Below are 14,751 nucleotides of genomic sequence, written 5' to 3'. Positions count from 1 at the left end.
GAATTCTCCACTGAAGAGACATAGATTGGTTGACTGGATTAAAAAACACAAGCCATCCATTTGCTGTCTGCAAGAAACACACCTGGCTTCAAAAGACAAATTAAAGCTCCTAGTCAAGGGTTGGAAGACAATTTTTCAGGCAAATGGAATTCAGAAGAAAAGAGGAGCTGCAATCTTATTTTCAGATACATGTGGATTTAAAGCAACTAAAGTCAAAAAAGACAAAAATGGTCACTTTATCTTGGTCAAGGGAAAAATACAACAAAAAGACATTTCAATTCTAAATATCTATGCACCCAATTTAAATGCTCCTAGATTCTTGAAACAGACCTTACTCAGTCTGAGCAATATGATATCTGATAATACCATAATAACAGGGGACCTTAACACTCCTCTTACAGAGCTGGACAGATCCTCTAAACAGAAATTAAACAAGGATATAAGAGATTTAAATGAGACGCTAGAACAACTGTGCCTGATAGACGCATATAGAACACTCCATCCCAAAGATAAAGAATATACATTCTTCTCATCACCCCATGGAACATTCTCCAAAATTGATCATATCCTGGGACACAAAACAAATATCAACAGAATCAAAAGAATTGAAATTGTACCTTGTATTTTCTCAGACCATAAGGCACTAAAGGTGGAACTCAACTCTAACAAAAATGCTCGACCCCACTCAAAGGCATGGAAATTAAACAATCTTCTGTTGAATAACAGGTGGGTGCAGGAAGAAATAAAACAGGAAATCATTAACTTCCTTGAACATAACAACAATGAAGACACAAGCTACCAAAACCTGTGGGATACTGCAAAAGCAGTTTTGAGAGGAAAATTCATCGCTTTAGATGCCTACATTCGAAAAACAGAAAGAGAGTGCATCAACAATCTCACAAGATATCTTATGGAATTGGAAAAAGAAGAACAATCTAAGCCTAAACTCAGTAGAAGAAAAGAAATATCCAAAATCAAATCAGAGATCAATGAAATTGAAAACAAAAGAATCATTCAGAAAATTAATGAAACAAGGAGTTGGTTTTTTGAAAAAATAAATAAAATAGATAAACCATTGGCCAGACTAACGAGGAATAGAAAAGTAAAATCTCTAGTAACCTCAATCAGAAATGACAAAGGGGAAATAACAACTGATCCAACAGAGATACAAGAGATCATCTCTGAATACTACCAGAAACTCTATGCCCAGAAATTTGACAATGTGAAAGAAATGGAGCAATATTTGGAATCACACCCTCTCCCTAGACTTAGCCAGGAAGAAACAGAGCTCCTGAACAGACCAATTTCAAGCACTGAGATCAAAGGAACAATAAAAAACTCCAAAAATGCCCTGGTCCAGATGGCTTCACTCAAGAATTCTATCAAACCTTCAAGGAAGAGCTTATTCCTGTAATGCAGAAATAATTCCAAAAAATTGAGGAAGAAGATATGCGGACAATTAATGACAATTATGGTTATGGGTGGGAAGCAGAAAGAGAGAAGGAGGGAGGGGGGTGGGGCCTTGGTGTGTATCACACTTTATGGGGGCAAGACATGATGGCAAGAGGGACTTTACCTAACAACTGCAATCAGTGTAACATGGCTTATTGTACCCTCAATGAATCCCCAACAATAAAAAAAAAAAAAAAAAATTGAGGAAGAAGGAATCTTCCCCAACACATTCTATGAAGCAAACATCACCCTGATACCAAAACCAGGAAAAGACCCAAACAAAAAGGAGAATTTCAGACCAATCTCACTCATGAAATATAGATGCAAAAATTCTCAACAAAATCCTAGCCAATAGATTACAGCTTATCATCAAAAAAGTCATTCATCATGATCAAGTAGGCTTCATCCCAGGGATACAAGGCTGGTTTAACATACGCAAGTCCATAAACATTATCCACCATATTAACAGAGGCAAAAATAAAGATCACATGATCCTCTCAATAGATGCAGAAAAAGCATTTGATAAAATCCAGCATCCTTTTCTAATTAGAACACTGAAGAATATAGGCATAGGTGGCACATTTCTAAAACTGATTGAAGCTATCTATGACAAACCCACAGCCAATATTTTACTGAATGGAGTAAAACTCAAAGCTTTTCCTCTTAGAACTGGAACCAGACAAGGTTGTCCTCTGTCACCTTTACTATTCAACATAGTGCTGGAAGTTCTAGCCAATACAATTAGGCAAGACAAGGAAATAAAGGGAATCCAAATGGGAGCAGAGGAGGTCAAACTCTCCCTCTTTGCTGACGACATGATCTTATACTTAGAGAACCCCAAAGACTCAACCACAAGAATCCTAGAAGTCATCAAAAAATACAGTAATGTTTCAGGATATAAAATCAATGTCCACAAGTCAGTAGCCTTTGTGTACACCAATAACAGTCAAGATAAGAAACTAATTAAGGACACAACTCCCTTCACCATAGTTTCAAAGAAAATGAAATACCTAGGAATATACCTAACGAAGGAGGTGAAGGACCTCTATAAAGAAAACTATGAAATGCTCAGAAAGGAAATAGCAGAGGATATTAACAAATGGAAGAACATACCATGCTCATGGATTGGAAGAATCAACATTGTTAAAATGTCTATACTTCCCAAAGCAATCTACCTATTCAATGCCATTCCTATCAAAATACCAACATCGTACTTTCAAGATTTGGAAAAAATGATTCTGCGTTTTGTATGGAACCGGAAAAAACCCCGTATAGCTAAGGCAGTTCTCTGTAACAAAAATAAAGCTGGGGGCATCAGCATACCAGATTTTATTCTGGACTACAAAGCCATAGTGCTCAAGACAGCATGGTACTGGCACAAAAACAGAGACATAGACACTTGGAATCGAATTGAAAACCAAGAAATGAAACTAACATTTTATAACCACCTAATCTTTGATAAACCAAACAAGAACATACCTTGGGGGAAAGACTCCCTATTCAATAAATGGTGTTGGGAGAACTGGATGTCTACATGTAAAAGACTGAAACTGGACCCACACCTTTCCCCACTCACAAAAATTGATTCAAGATGGATAAAGGGCTTAAATTTAAGGCATGAAACAATAAAAATCCTCAAAATTGGTCTGTTCAGGAGCTCAAAGAAAGCATAGGAAAAACACTGGAAGATAGTGGCCTGGGGTAAGACTTCATGAAGAAGACTGCCATGGCAATTGCAACAACAACAAAAATAAACAAACGGGACTTCATTAAACTGAAAAGCTTCTGTACAGCTAAGGAGGCAATAACCAAAGCAAAGAGACAACCTACACAATGGGAAAGGATATTTGCATATTTTCAATCAGACAAAAACTTGATATCTAGGATCTATAGAGAACTCAAATTAATCCACATGAAAAAACCAACAATCCCATATATCAATGGGCAAGAGACATGACTAGAACTTTCTCTAAAGATGACAGACGAATGGCTAACAAACACATGAAAAAATGTTCATCATCTCTATATATTAGAGAAATGCAAATCAAAAGAATCCTGAGATATCATCCAACCCCAGTGAGAATGGCCCACATCACAAAATCTCAAAACTGCAGATGCTGGCGTGGATGTGGAGAGAAGGGAACACTTTTACACTGCTGGTGGGACTGCAAACTAGTACAACCTTTCTGGAAGGAAGTATGGAGAAACCTCAAAGCACTCAAGCTAGACCTCCCATTTGATCCTGCAATCCCATTACTGGGCATTTACCCAGAAGGAAAAAAATCCTTTTATCATAAGGACACTTGTACTAGACTGTTTATTGCAGCTCAATTGACAATCGCCAAAATGTGGAAACAGCCTAAATGCCCACCAACCCAGGAATGGATTAACAAGCTGTGGTATATGTATACCATGGAATACTATTCAGCCATTAAAAAAAATGGAGACTTTACATCCTTCGTATTAACCTGGATGAATGTGGAAGACATTATTCTTAGTAAAGCATCACAAGAATGGAGAAGCATGAATCCTATGTACTCAATTTTGTTATGAGGACAATTAATGATAATTATGGTTATGGCGGGGGGACAGAAAGAGGGAAGGAGGGAGGGGGGTGGGGCCTTGGTGTGTGTCACACTTTATGGGGACAAGACATGATTGCAAGAGGGACTTTACCTAACAATTGCAATCAGTGTAACCTGGCTTATTGTACCCTCAATGAATCCCCAACAATAAAAAAAAAAAAAGAAATACTGAAACATCTTGGGGTATAAAATCACTGTCCATAAATCAGTAGAAATCAGTAGCTTTCATATACTCTAATAACAGTCAAACTGAGATTCAAATCAAAGACATAACACCACTTAGAGTAGCTTAAAAGAAAATGAAATACCTTGGAATATACCTAACAAAGCATGTGAAGGATCTCTACAAAGAGAACTATGAAACCCTGAGAAAATAAATTACAGAAAACATAAGCAAATGAACATACCATGCTCCTGGCTGGGAAGAAGCAACATTGTTAAAATGTCTATACTACCTAAAGTGATCTACAGGTTTAATGTAACCACATTAAAGCACCAATGTCATATTTCAAAGACTTGAAAAAATTATTCATTATTTTATATAGAACCAGAAGAAATGCTGAATCACTACTGCAATTCTAAAAAATAAAAACAAATCTGGAGGCATATCATTACCAGACTTAAAGTTATACTACAAGGATATAGTAGTAAAAACAGCATACTAGTGGCATAAAAGTAGAGACATTTATCTATAGAACAGAATAGAGAACACAGAGAAGCCAGCCTCATATCACCATCTGATTTTCAATAAATGAAACAAAAGCATACACTGGGTAAAGTTGGTGTTTCTTCCCTCTCTAGATCTTAGCTTGATTATCTAAAAAGTCACAGAGTTGGACTAGATCTTTAGAAGCCCATGTCATAAGAATTCTAAAATTAAATGACAAAATTTAAGAACAATTTCATTATAAAAATATGATTTTTAAAATAATAAAACAGTTAATACTTTTAAAACCTTATTTGGCTTCATCACAGATGTGAAAGTGGATATAATAACATAAATATCACTATTAATACAAAGAAAAGCCTAGAAAAACTACTAATTAATGATTTTTCTTCATGCCATCAAGGAATTGAGGTGGAAGAGCAACTAGTAACCTGAACTCTGAGCGTAGACAGGGCAGCGCAGATCAGAACCTAAACATTTGCTTCAGCTGACATGTAAGCAAGGAAGATGATGCAGCTAAAAGGCTTTAATGAATAGCTAAAAAGCCAAGTGTAGACCAGTGTGAGTATGTGAAGCCTTTGAGAACCACAGACAAGGAGTTGTAGTCTCTCACAGGTTTTCACATACAAACATCTATAGGGACTCACAAGAAAGATCAGAGGAATCCTGATAGAATCTCTCACAGGATGCTGACTACAGGAAGGACTCAGCAGCCCTCCCAAAACTCTTCCCAATGCCTATTTCCTTTACATCTCCTCTAAGGAACAAAGCTTTAACCTACAGGGAGAGAAAAAACAAAAACTGTCACCTAGGGCACTGTCGAAACTTGTTGTAGCTCAGGAAGGAAACAGAAAAAAAAAAGTTGCTTTATCTTTGGGACAGGGCCAGGAAGAACTGCTAGGCCAAACCTAAAGCTGGAAAGGGGCTGGAAGCAATTATAAAGACCACACCCCAAGACCTACAAACACTCCGCTTGCCAAAGAATAAAAATTAATTAGAACATCATAGAATGTTCCTCTCTGCAAACAGTTCACAACTAGTAATAGTTTAGTAAATTAACAGTGTAATAAAGCTTGTAGAGCTGTAAGAGACTTCCTACAGCAGAGAAAAAGAAAACACAGCCAAGGAAAGACATACACACTGGAAAAAAATAACTTTTGAAGCACTTTTAAGGGTATTTGAAAGTATTGATCGCACTGAAGGCAACCACAGCAAATACCAACCTCAAAGCCAGACAAACACAAACCCATAACACTCAAAAGGTGTAAGGAAAAGAAAAACGTTCATCTCAAAACATTAAAATATTTACCTCAGTATCTATTGTCTTCTTCAAGATGTCTGACTTCAACAAAAATTAGAAGGTATACAAAAAGGCAAAAAATAGTACGATCCTTAGATACCAAGAAATGCTCAAGACCAGATTCCTATAAAACAGAGATATAAGAAATATCAGACAGAATCCTTTGTCACATTTAAAATAACTAATATGACAAAGGATTTAATGGAAAACAGATAATATGCAAGATCAGATAGGCGGTTTTAGCAGCAAAATTGAAACTATACTAGAAATAAGCAAACGAAAATACTAGAATTAAAGACAAAACAAGAAAAAGAAAAAAATGACAATAACATATAGTATTCCTTCGGTGTGCTCATAAACAGGCTTGACATAACCAAGAAAAGAATAAATACACTTTAAAATAGATCAAAAGATACTGTCTAACCTGAAACAAAGAAGAAGGTAAAATGCAGAGTAAGGAAGAGAAAGGAGGAGAGAAGAGAGAGAGCATATAAGGGAGGGAAAAAGGAGAAAAGTGGAAGGAATTCAAGAGCTGTGGAATGCTATCAAACAGTGTTACATAATTGTGTCGGGAATCTCAAAATAAGAGGAGAGAGAAAATAAGGCCAAAGAAATATTTGCAGTCATAATAACTGAGAATTAAAAAAAAAATGACAGGCACCAAACTCCAGATCCAAGAAGCTTGGAGAATACTAAGCAGAATGAATACAAAAACTCAACAAAAGAGACATACATAATATTCAAATTCCTAAAAAAGGATAAGCAGGGCAGTGCCTGTGGCTCAAAGGAGTGAGGCACTAGCCCCACAGGCCATAGGTGGTAGGTTCAAACCCTGCCCCAGCCCTAAATTGCAAAAAAAAAAAAAAAAAGAAAAGCAAAAGAGAAAATCTTAAAGTTAGAAAAATTGGCAGATGTACCCATAAAGAGAAAAAGGTAAGAATTTCAGCAGACTTCTCATTGGAAATTGTCTAAGATTCAAGCAAACAAAACAAAACAAAGAAAAACAACAACCAAAAAAAAACGCAGCATTCTATCTTTAGAATGTTGAAAGGAAAAATACTGTCAACCCAAAGTTCTATAATCAGCAAAAGAAAAATCCAAGCAAATTAAACCCAAAGCAATCAAAAGAAAGGAAATAATAAAGATAAAGCAGAAATGAGTACTTTTATGACAGAAAAATAATAGAAAGAAAAATCAATTAACCCAAAAGCTGGTTCTTAGAAAAGAGTGATAAAATTGTTGAACACATAGCCAGAGAGAATGAAAAGAGAAAACACAGCCAACATCAAGAGTGAATGAGGGCATATCATTAAAAAGTATTACAAACTACTTTACACACACAAACTTGAGAAGCTAAAAAATCCAACAAGTTGGACAAAATCCTTGAAAGATACAAACTACACAAACTCACAAAATAATGTGTGCCTAACTCAAAATTGTATCTATGCACTCTCAAGTCAGATTTCAAAGACATATGACCTTAGGAAAGTACTTTATTCTCTTGATGTCTTGATGTCTTTGTTTTCTCAGATATGAAATGAATGAAATGGTGTATTTACTGCAAAGAGTTGTTGTGAAGATTAAATGGTTAGTATGTGTTCTGTTTAGAACAGTATCTGCACATGATAAATACTATATGTTTTTATTACTATTTGTATAAAAATAATTATGCTAAATGAAATAAGCCAGGCACTGAAAGATAGAAAAACATATGCATAATCTCATTTGCATGTACAATCTAGAAAAATAAAACTAATACAAATAGAGAACAGAATGATGGTTACCAGGCTCTGTGGGATTAAGGGAACTGGGGAGTTATTGGTACAAGGAATACAAGGGTACAAACTTTCAATTCTAAGATATATAAATTCTGGAGACCTAAAGCATAGCATGATGAATGTAGGTAACAGTAATGTACCATATACTTGAAATCTGCTAAGAGAATGGATCTAAAAGCTTCTCATCACAACAACAAAAAAAAATGGATACTATGTGAGGCAACGGATATGTTAATAGCTTGATGTGCTAATCATTTCATACTGTATATCTGTATCAAAATATAATATTGTATACCTTAAATATACACATTTTATTTGTCAGTCATACCTCAACAAAGGTGGGAGGAGGAAAAAACTGTAAAAAAGTTCAAAATAAAACTAAAATATACACTTAGAGAATACATAAACAATTGTTTGTGGGGAGGTGCTAAGTGCATAAAGAAAAGAAAAGGAATAAATATGGTAAAAGTTCAGGGTAGCGTTTTTATTTGGGGGGGAGGAAGAAATGAATAAGATTTTAGAATAGCTTATTGGGAGGTCTAATAGTCTTGGTATTAGCCTATCTTAACCTGTATACTAAGGATATTTGTCTTACTGTGCTTTATAACCTGCATTTATCTTATATACATTTGTAAATAACAAGTTAATTCATCAGAATAATATTAGAGTTAGCGTGGGAAGTACAGAACTTGTAATAAATGTATTACCTTTGAAAATTAAAATTACTGAATAAAAAACACAGAAAAGGAGATACCAATTTTAAGATTTCTCCCCTAGGCCTCACAATATATCTAAACAATCTGAATAATTTTTTCCATGAAAATATGTGCAAGTAATTACATAACTGTGCCCATAATTGTGCCCATAAGTCCTGGGCACAATTTCTGAGAAACTATCTTTGGACTACTCATAAAATACTAAAGTGCAGGGTAGTTTAAGCTAGAGGCAAAAAAAAAAAAAAAGCTTCTATGTTTTTAAACCTTTAAGAAAATAAGGACATTCCATAAGAAATGACAGAGTGATTAATAATTTTTAAAATGGTAGGCAGTGAACTATGATATGCTACAGCATTGAAAAATAAAATAAAATCACAAAGTCAGAACAGCAAAATTCCCTGGGAATAGTTTTGATAAAAGTCAAAACCAGTGCATTAATACAATCTTACCCTTACCCAGAAATACCTACAACTCTAGCTACTTTTCCATTGTGAAAGTGAGTAAAATAAAATATTGCTCCTCCTTAAAGACTAAGGTGAATTATATACTATACTTTGCATTATCAACTGCAAGACCTGGTATGTCATCTTAAAGAAGAAAAGATTTTAAATATCAATTTCCAAATCAAAAGAGCAGCAAATGAGAATAGAAAAATTCAATACTTTTAAATGTTTCTATGTTTCAGCTTACAAAATTTCAGTATCAAATGTACACGTTTGTATTACATTATATGCTACTATCAGAGAGCAATAAAAACAAAACTTGATAATATTTCTAGTAGTGGGTGCTTTTTCAGCTAGACTACTTCACCAATTTATATTACCTATAGTATTTTGCTGCGTCAAGTGTGCTCCTGTGTATAATGCACAACCATGATTTTGGCCCAAACTTTCAGGAAAACACACCCTCAAAAAAGGGGCCCATTCTCCACCAGGACAGACAGATCTGGGGAGGGCTAAACACTCCTTTTAAATGTGTAGGTCGCACCACCCTCCCACCACCATCCACTTTGCAAAGCCTGTTCCTCCCCTCTTCTGGGAGCCCTTTCCTCCCTGCCACATCAGGGGCCATGGCCAAGATGGCTATGCACATGGCCAGTGGGGTGGGAGATTGAGGCTGCTTTGCCCACAGGCCACCCTTGGGCCTGTGCAGGGTTCCTGGTCCCCTCCGCACAGCCCACTTTGCCAGTGCTGCTGCCAGTGCTGCTACCACTGCCCTCCCTTGATTATAGCACTTGGTATTGGCCACTCTGGCCTGAACCCACCAGATCTCAGATCCTCCCAGACTGGAACCCCACATGCTCAGCAGGCCCAGGTGGGAGGGTAAAGCAGCCCCACCGGTCCACTGGGCTCTCCTACTCCCAAACTGTACTACTCATGTATAATGTGCATCTTTATTTTTCCCTCAAAAATTTGGCAAAAAAGTATTCATTATACGTGGCAAGATATGGTAGCTACAGAACCTTAAGGATTTCTGTTACTAAGTCATGCTGATTCCATGATCACATAGGCACCATCATTCCCACTACATTTTTGTAGTGAGACAGAGGTTATGGGTGATTTTTTTATCTCCTACAAAATCTAGCACAATGGCATCCATTGAAATTTGAATTGAAATATATTACAAAATAAATATTTCCTATGTTTCTTTAGAAAGTCTTTGTATAAATATACATCTTTCCTTGATTAAAGATAACAAAATAAACCTGTTGGTTTTATCCAAAAGCACTATGTCAAATACTATAAGATTTTAAAAAAAGAAAGAAAATGTGGCAAATACAGCAATTAAGAAAAACTTTATATGAGGGTATGAAAAAATGATCAGGTACCTCATTGAACAAATCTTTAGGATGAAAACTCATTAATCTATATTTTTAGTAAGGCTAGAAACAAAAAGAGATAAGCTGATTTATGTTTCTTAAACTACAGTGGTAAAGTAAATCAGCTTGTATCAAACTAAACATTTAGAATAAAAGTAAAATATGCATTTAAAAACAACAAAATAAGAAATTGAATAGAGAAAAATTGTTGATTAAATCAATCATAAAAACAGTAAATTCTATGTAGAAAAAAACATTAAATTCTTTTGGAACATAGGTATTTAGAGAAATCTGCAAACAGTTCAATCTTCTGGTACGTCTTTATATCAAATTAAGACATACAAAGAAGGGTAACACCATCTACATTATTAGAGCAAAGGGAAAACATAAGAACAAAATTAAAGAAGTGAATGAATGTATGAGATACAAACTTGTCATTTGTTCTGAGTACACTTCTGATATATCTATTTAATTGCAATATTGAAACAAAATCCTACCTGAAATAATTTTTCCTCTTGGTCCATGCCATTGGAATGACGGATCTATCAGTTCAGCATTTCGCAGTCGTTGAGTTACACATAACACATGTGGGCTCCTTTGATGGAGCATGACATATACTTTTACTGAAAATACAACATTAAAATGTTTCAATAATGTTTATGTTACTTCTTTCTCTATAATGATTTATATGTTTGTAGTTTGAATTAGGTACTTTCATAGGATTTCTTTATATCTGTTTGGGTGTTGTTTTTGAGACAGAGTTTACTCTGTCACTCTAGGTAAAGTGCCATAGCATCATCATAGCTCACTGCAACCTCAAACTCAAGTGGTCCTCCTGCTTTATCCTCCAAAGTAGCTGGGACTACAAGCACCTACCACAACACCTAGCTAATTTTTCTGCTTTTAGCAGAAACACTCTCACTCTTTCTCAGGTTAGTCTTGAAATCCTGAGCTCAATCCTCCTACCTCAGCCTCCCAGAGTGCAAGGATACAGATGTGAGTCACCAATCATGACACCTATCCAGATAATTAATTGCTCTTATTACTTGCTGATAAGAACTAAGAACTAAATTTCATTGCATTCTCTGTAACTAACATTAAAAAATATGTGATGTATGTTCCTTGTGTGTACATGGGTCACTCGGAAAGTTTTGAGGCAGACTGTGTTATGGTCCATTATTTCTCCGCCAAGAAACACAGTTGACAGCGTCCTTTCTGATTTACACCTGCAAGTTTCAACTTGCTCAGCTTATTAGTGTTGCTAGGAGGGCTTCATTTGTTTCCATCCATGTGAATTTTACATTTCTTGATTTTTGTGTATCACATAACTGTCGTAATGATCCGTGTATATATGTGTTCACATGAGCATGTATGAATGTATTTGTGCATGTACCATCAACCTGACCATAATGTATTCAGACCTATTTCATTCTTAGAATATTATTTCAATTATAAAGCATTAAGCTAATTCTATACCATACCTTACCTATTTTGTAAAGACACCAAACATGAACAGAACTTATAAATAAATTGTTCATATTAGAGGAACATATTATACAACAATCATACACAAAATATGTATGATGTAGCGAATAAAAATGATAATGTAATTAAGACATTAAAAAATATATGCTTTGATTGATTTTAAGCATTAAGCATTTTGCCCCATTTTGCTTTAAAATTTAAATAATCTCGATAATTACGCCAAATATAGTGTTCTTTAGGAGATACAAAAGGAACCCAGTAATGACTGAATCATTTTGAGTTTATTCAAGTAAACTTAGAAAACATTCTAACAACCCTTCAAAAAATGGATGTTTTATGATCCAGTGAAATATAACTTGCTCTTAAGAATCAAAATTCTCCTTAACTTTAAAAAGTTGCTCTAAAATTTTACCACAAAGCATTATGTTTACTGACTGTACTCTTTACTGACTGATCTACCCTTCACAGATTAATACCCCCTATCTTCTTGGTTATTTGTTTTTTTTATCTTAAATTGGTATTGAATTTTAAGAAATATTTTCTCTGTGTTGATTGAGAAGATCCTTTGGGTTTTTTTCTTACTGAATATTTCAATAAAATGCTTGAAGTAAGAAATTCTGGGAAGATGGCTGACTAGTAGCAATGCTCAGCAGAGGCTCCTGACCAGAGGGTGAAAAACTGGACAGAATTAGACTCGATGAAACCAAAGGTGGGGAAATGAGCCCAGAAAGAATTTTGGCAAGCCATGACACCAAGGAAGAGCATTCAAGAAAACAAATTACAGGTACAAAGCCTATTGTCCAGAGGACGGGAGACCCCTCCCCCAAGCGGGAGGCTTGCTATGGGCCCTCTGCAAGAGAGCAGGGGGAAAATGACCTCTCATTTTACCTCACTGGGGAGAGCTGCTAGATACCCCATCTCCTTCTCCAGGGAGGTCCAGCTTGTGAACCTAGACACCAGCCGGCTCGGCATAAAATTGAACAAATATTTTCCCCGCAATTCTGAACTTCCAGTCCATCTTTCCCCACTTGCATGTTGTTCTGATGTTCTGCCCCCTGCATATCCCAGAGTGTTTGGTCTTTGCCTGAGCGATCTGGGCATAGTGTGGACCACCAAACATCAGGACAGAATCTGTGACTAGTGGGGAAGAAGAAGGGCACGGGAAGACATGGACATGCAGCAGGAGGAGGAATAGTCCCTGGTTATGATTTTGGCTGACGAGTGGTGGAGTTAACCCCGGGTTTGGGCCATGTCTGGCAGGAGGAGCTATAGAATCTCCGGCTCTGATGGTGCCCACAAGTGGGAGAGTGGTCACTGGTGTGTACTGAGATCTGTAGGTGTGGCAAAGAGCTCTGGCTCCAAACTGACCCAGTGGGCAGAGACGTGGACACCAGTGTGGACTGTGTCCAGCAGATGGGGGCAAGGATATCCAGCTCCAACAGAGATGGAAGAGCAGAGGCTTACTGGGTGTGGACATAGCCTGGCAGGTGGGGGAGTGGTCCCTGGCTCCAACTGAGCTGACAAGCGGAGGCGTAGATGCCTGGTGCACTCTAAACCCAGCGGGTGGGGTCCCAGGCTCCCAGCTTTGATTATGACTGGGGGACAGGGACATTGACACCCAGTAGGGACTTTGACAGACAATTGGTAGCCTACTAGAGGGGACCAGGCACCATACTCTCAGGGTTGTGGAACAGAACTGACTAAGGATTTCTATCCATGCTTGGAGACTCTTGGATCTCCCTCTGGTGAGCAGGGTTTTTACTGCCCAAGACAATTAGATTGGAACTCATGTCTGGGGCTGTCCACCCAGGGACATTCTCAGGTTGACCTTTGAAGTTATGGAGTGGAAAAGAACTGAATGGTGGGGGTGGGGTACAGCAGCTGTCTGTATCTCTCCCCAGCAGAGATTTAAACCTAATACGGTGACATCTTAGGATAGGGTAGAGGTTGGCTGACTTCAAAACAGAGCCAGCTTGCGCTATCTCACCAAGTTGGTCTGCAGAGTCTCTGGCAAAAACTCTGAAAGGGGTCTTTGCAAGGTTGTAGGGGACAAGACACAATTACAAAGTCTAGCACTTTGGTAAGGGGCTGATTAATTCTACTACCTGGGACACCCAATTCAATCTCACCCTACCATTTTTAATAACCAAATAGTGTAAAATCAACATGGGGCGGAATCAATGGAAAAATCCTGGCAACATGAATAACCAGAGTGGATCTACCCCCCAAGGAATGACAAAGGAGATACAACTGAAGATGCCATGCATAGACAAATGGCTGAAATGTCAGAAATTGAATTCAGAATATGGATGGCAAATAAAATGAATAGAATGGAAGAAAAGTTAGAAATTGAAATCCAAGGAGTAGTTCTAATGTTGTCTCAAGAAATTAATGAATTCAAAGACAAAGTCACCAAAGATATGGACATAATGAGAAAAGAGATAGCAAAGCTCAAGGAAATAAAAAAGTTATTTGAGAAGCTCCAAAATGCAGTAGAATCCCTTAGTAATAGAGTTGACCAGGCAGAAAAAAGGATCTCTGAAACTGAAGACAAAGCTTTTGAACATTCTCAAATGCTTAAAGAGGCAGACAAATGTGGAGCAAAATCTGATCATTCCCTGACAGAGTTGTGGGATTACTCCAAAAGAACAAACATTTCATCTTACAGAAATTCCTGAAAGAGAAGAGGATGGTCCTAAAGGTACAGATGCTCTACTCCAAGAGATTATGGAGGAGAATTTTCTAATCATTGTAAAACATACAGAAATTCAGATAGTAGACAGTTTCAGAACCCCAGCAAGAGTTAATCCAAATAAAGCATCTCCTAGATACATTGTGATTAACTTTGCCAAAATTAAGAGAAGGGTAAAATGCTGCAAGCAGCCAGATGTAAGAAAAGCATTACCTACAAAGAAGAAATATTAGAATGACTGCAGATATCTCAGCTGA

At 36.8% G+C, this 14,751-nt stretch overlaps 1 protein-coding gene across 4 annotated transcripts in view; it reads right to left on the bottom strand.

The window, feature by feature from the left end:
• ZPBP (zona pellucida binding protein) overlaps window positions 1-14,751 on the bottom strand; it is a 165,828-nt gene that overhangs the window by 124,514 nt on the left and 26,563 nt on the right. For 3 of the 4 annotated variants that reach the window (XR_008372894.1, XM_053553735.1, XM_053553736.1), the window contains exon 3: window positions 10,815-10,940. The exons of the other annotated variant lie outside the window; for it this stretch is intronic. Coding sequence is in view for 2 of the 3 variants with exons in the window: in XM_053553735.1 (XP_053409710.1) it covers window positions 10,815-10,940 (126 nt within the window). In the remaining variant the exon portion in view is untranslated. The remainder of the gene's footprint in view (window positions 1-10,814; window positions 10,941-14,751) is intronic. 4 annotated transcript variants of the gene reach the window in all.

The sequence above is a fragment of the Nycticebus coucang genome, chromosome 11 (genome assembly GCF_027406575.1).
Source record: "Nycticebus coucang isolate mNycCou1 chromosome 11, mNycCou1.pri, whole genome shotgun sequence".
NCBI lineage: Eukaryota > Metazoa > Chordata > Mammalia > Primates > Lorisidae > Nycticebus > Nycticebus coucang.
Note: the sequence above shows the minus strand (reverse complement) of the source record. Positions and strands in the feature narration are given on the sequence as shown.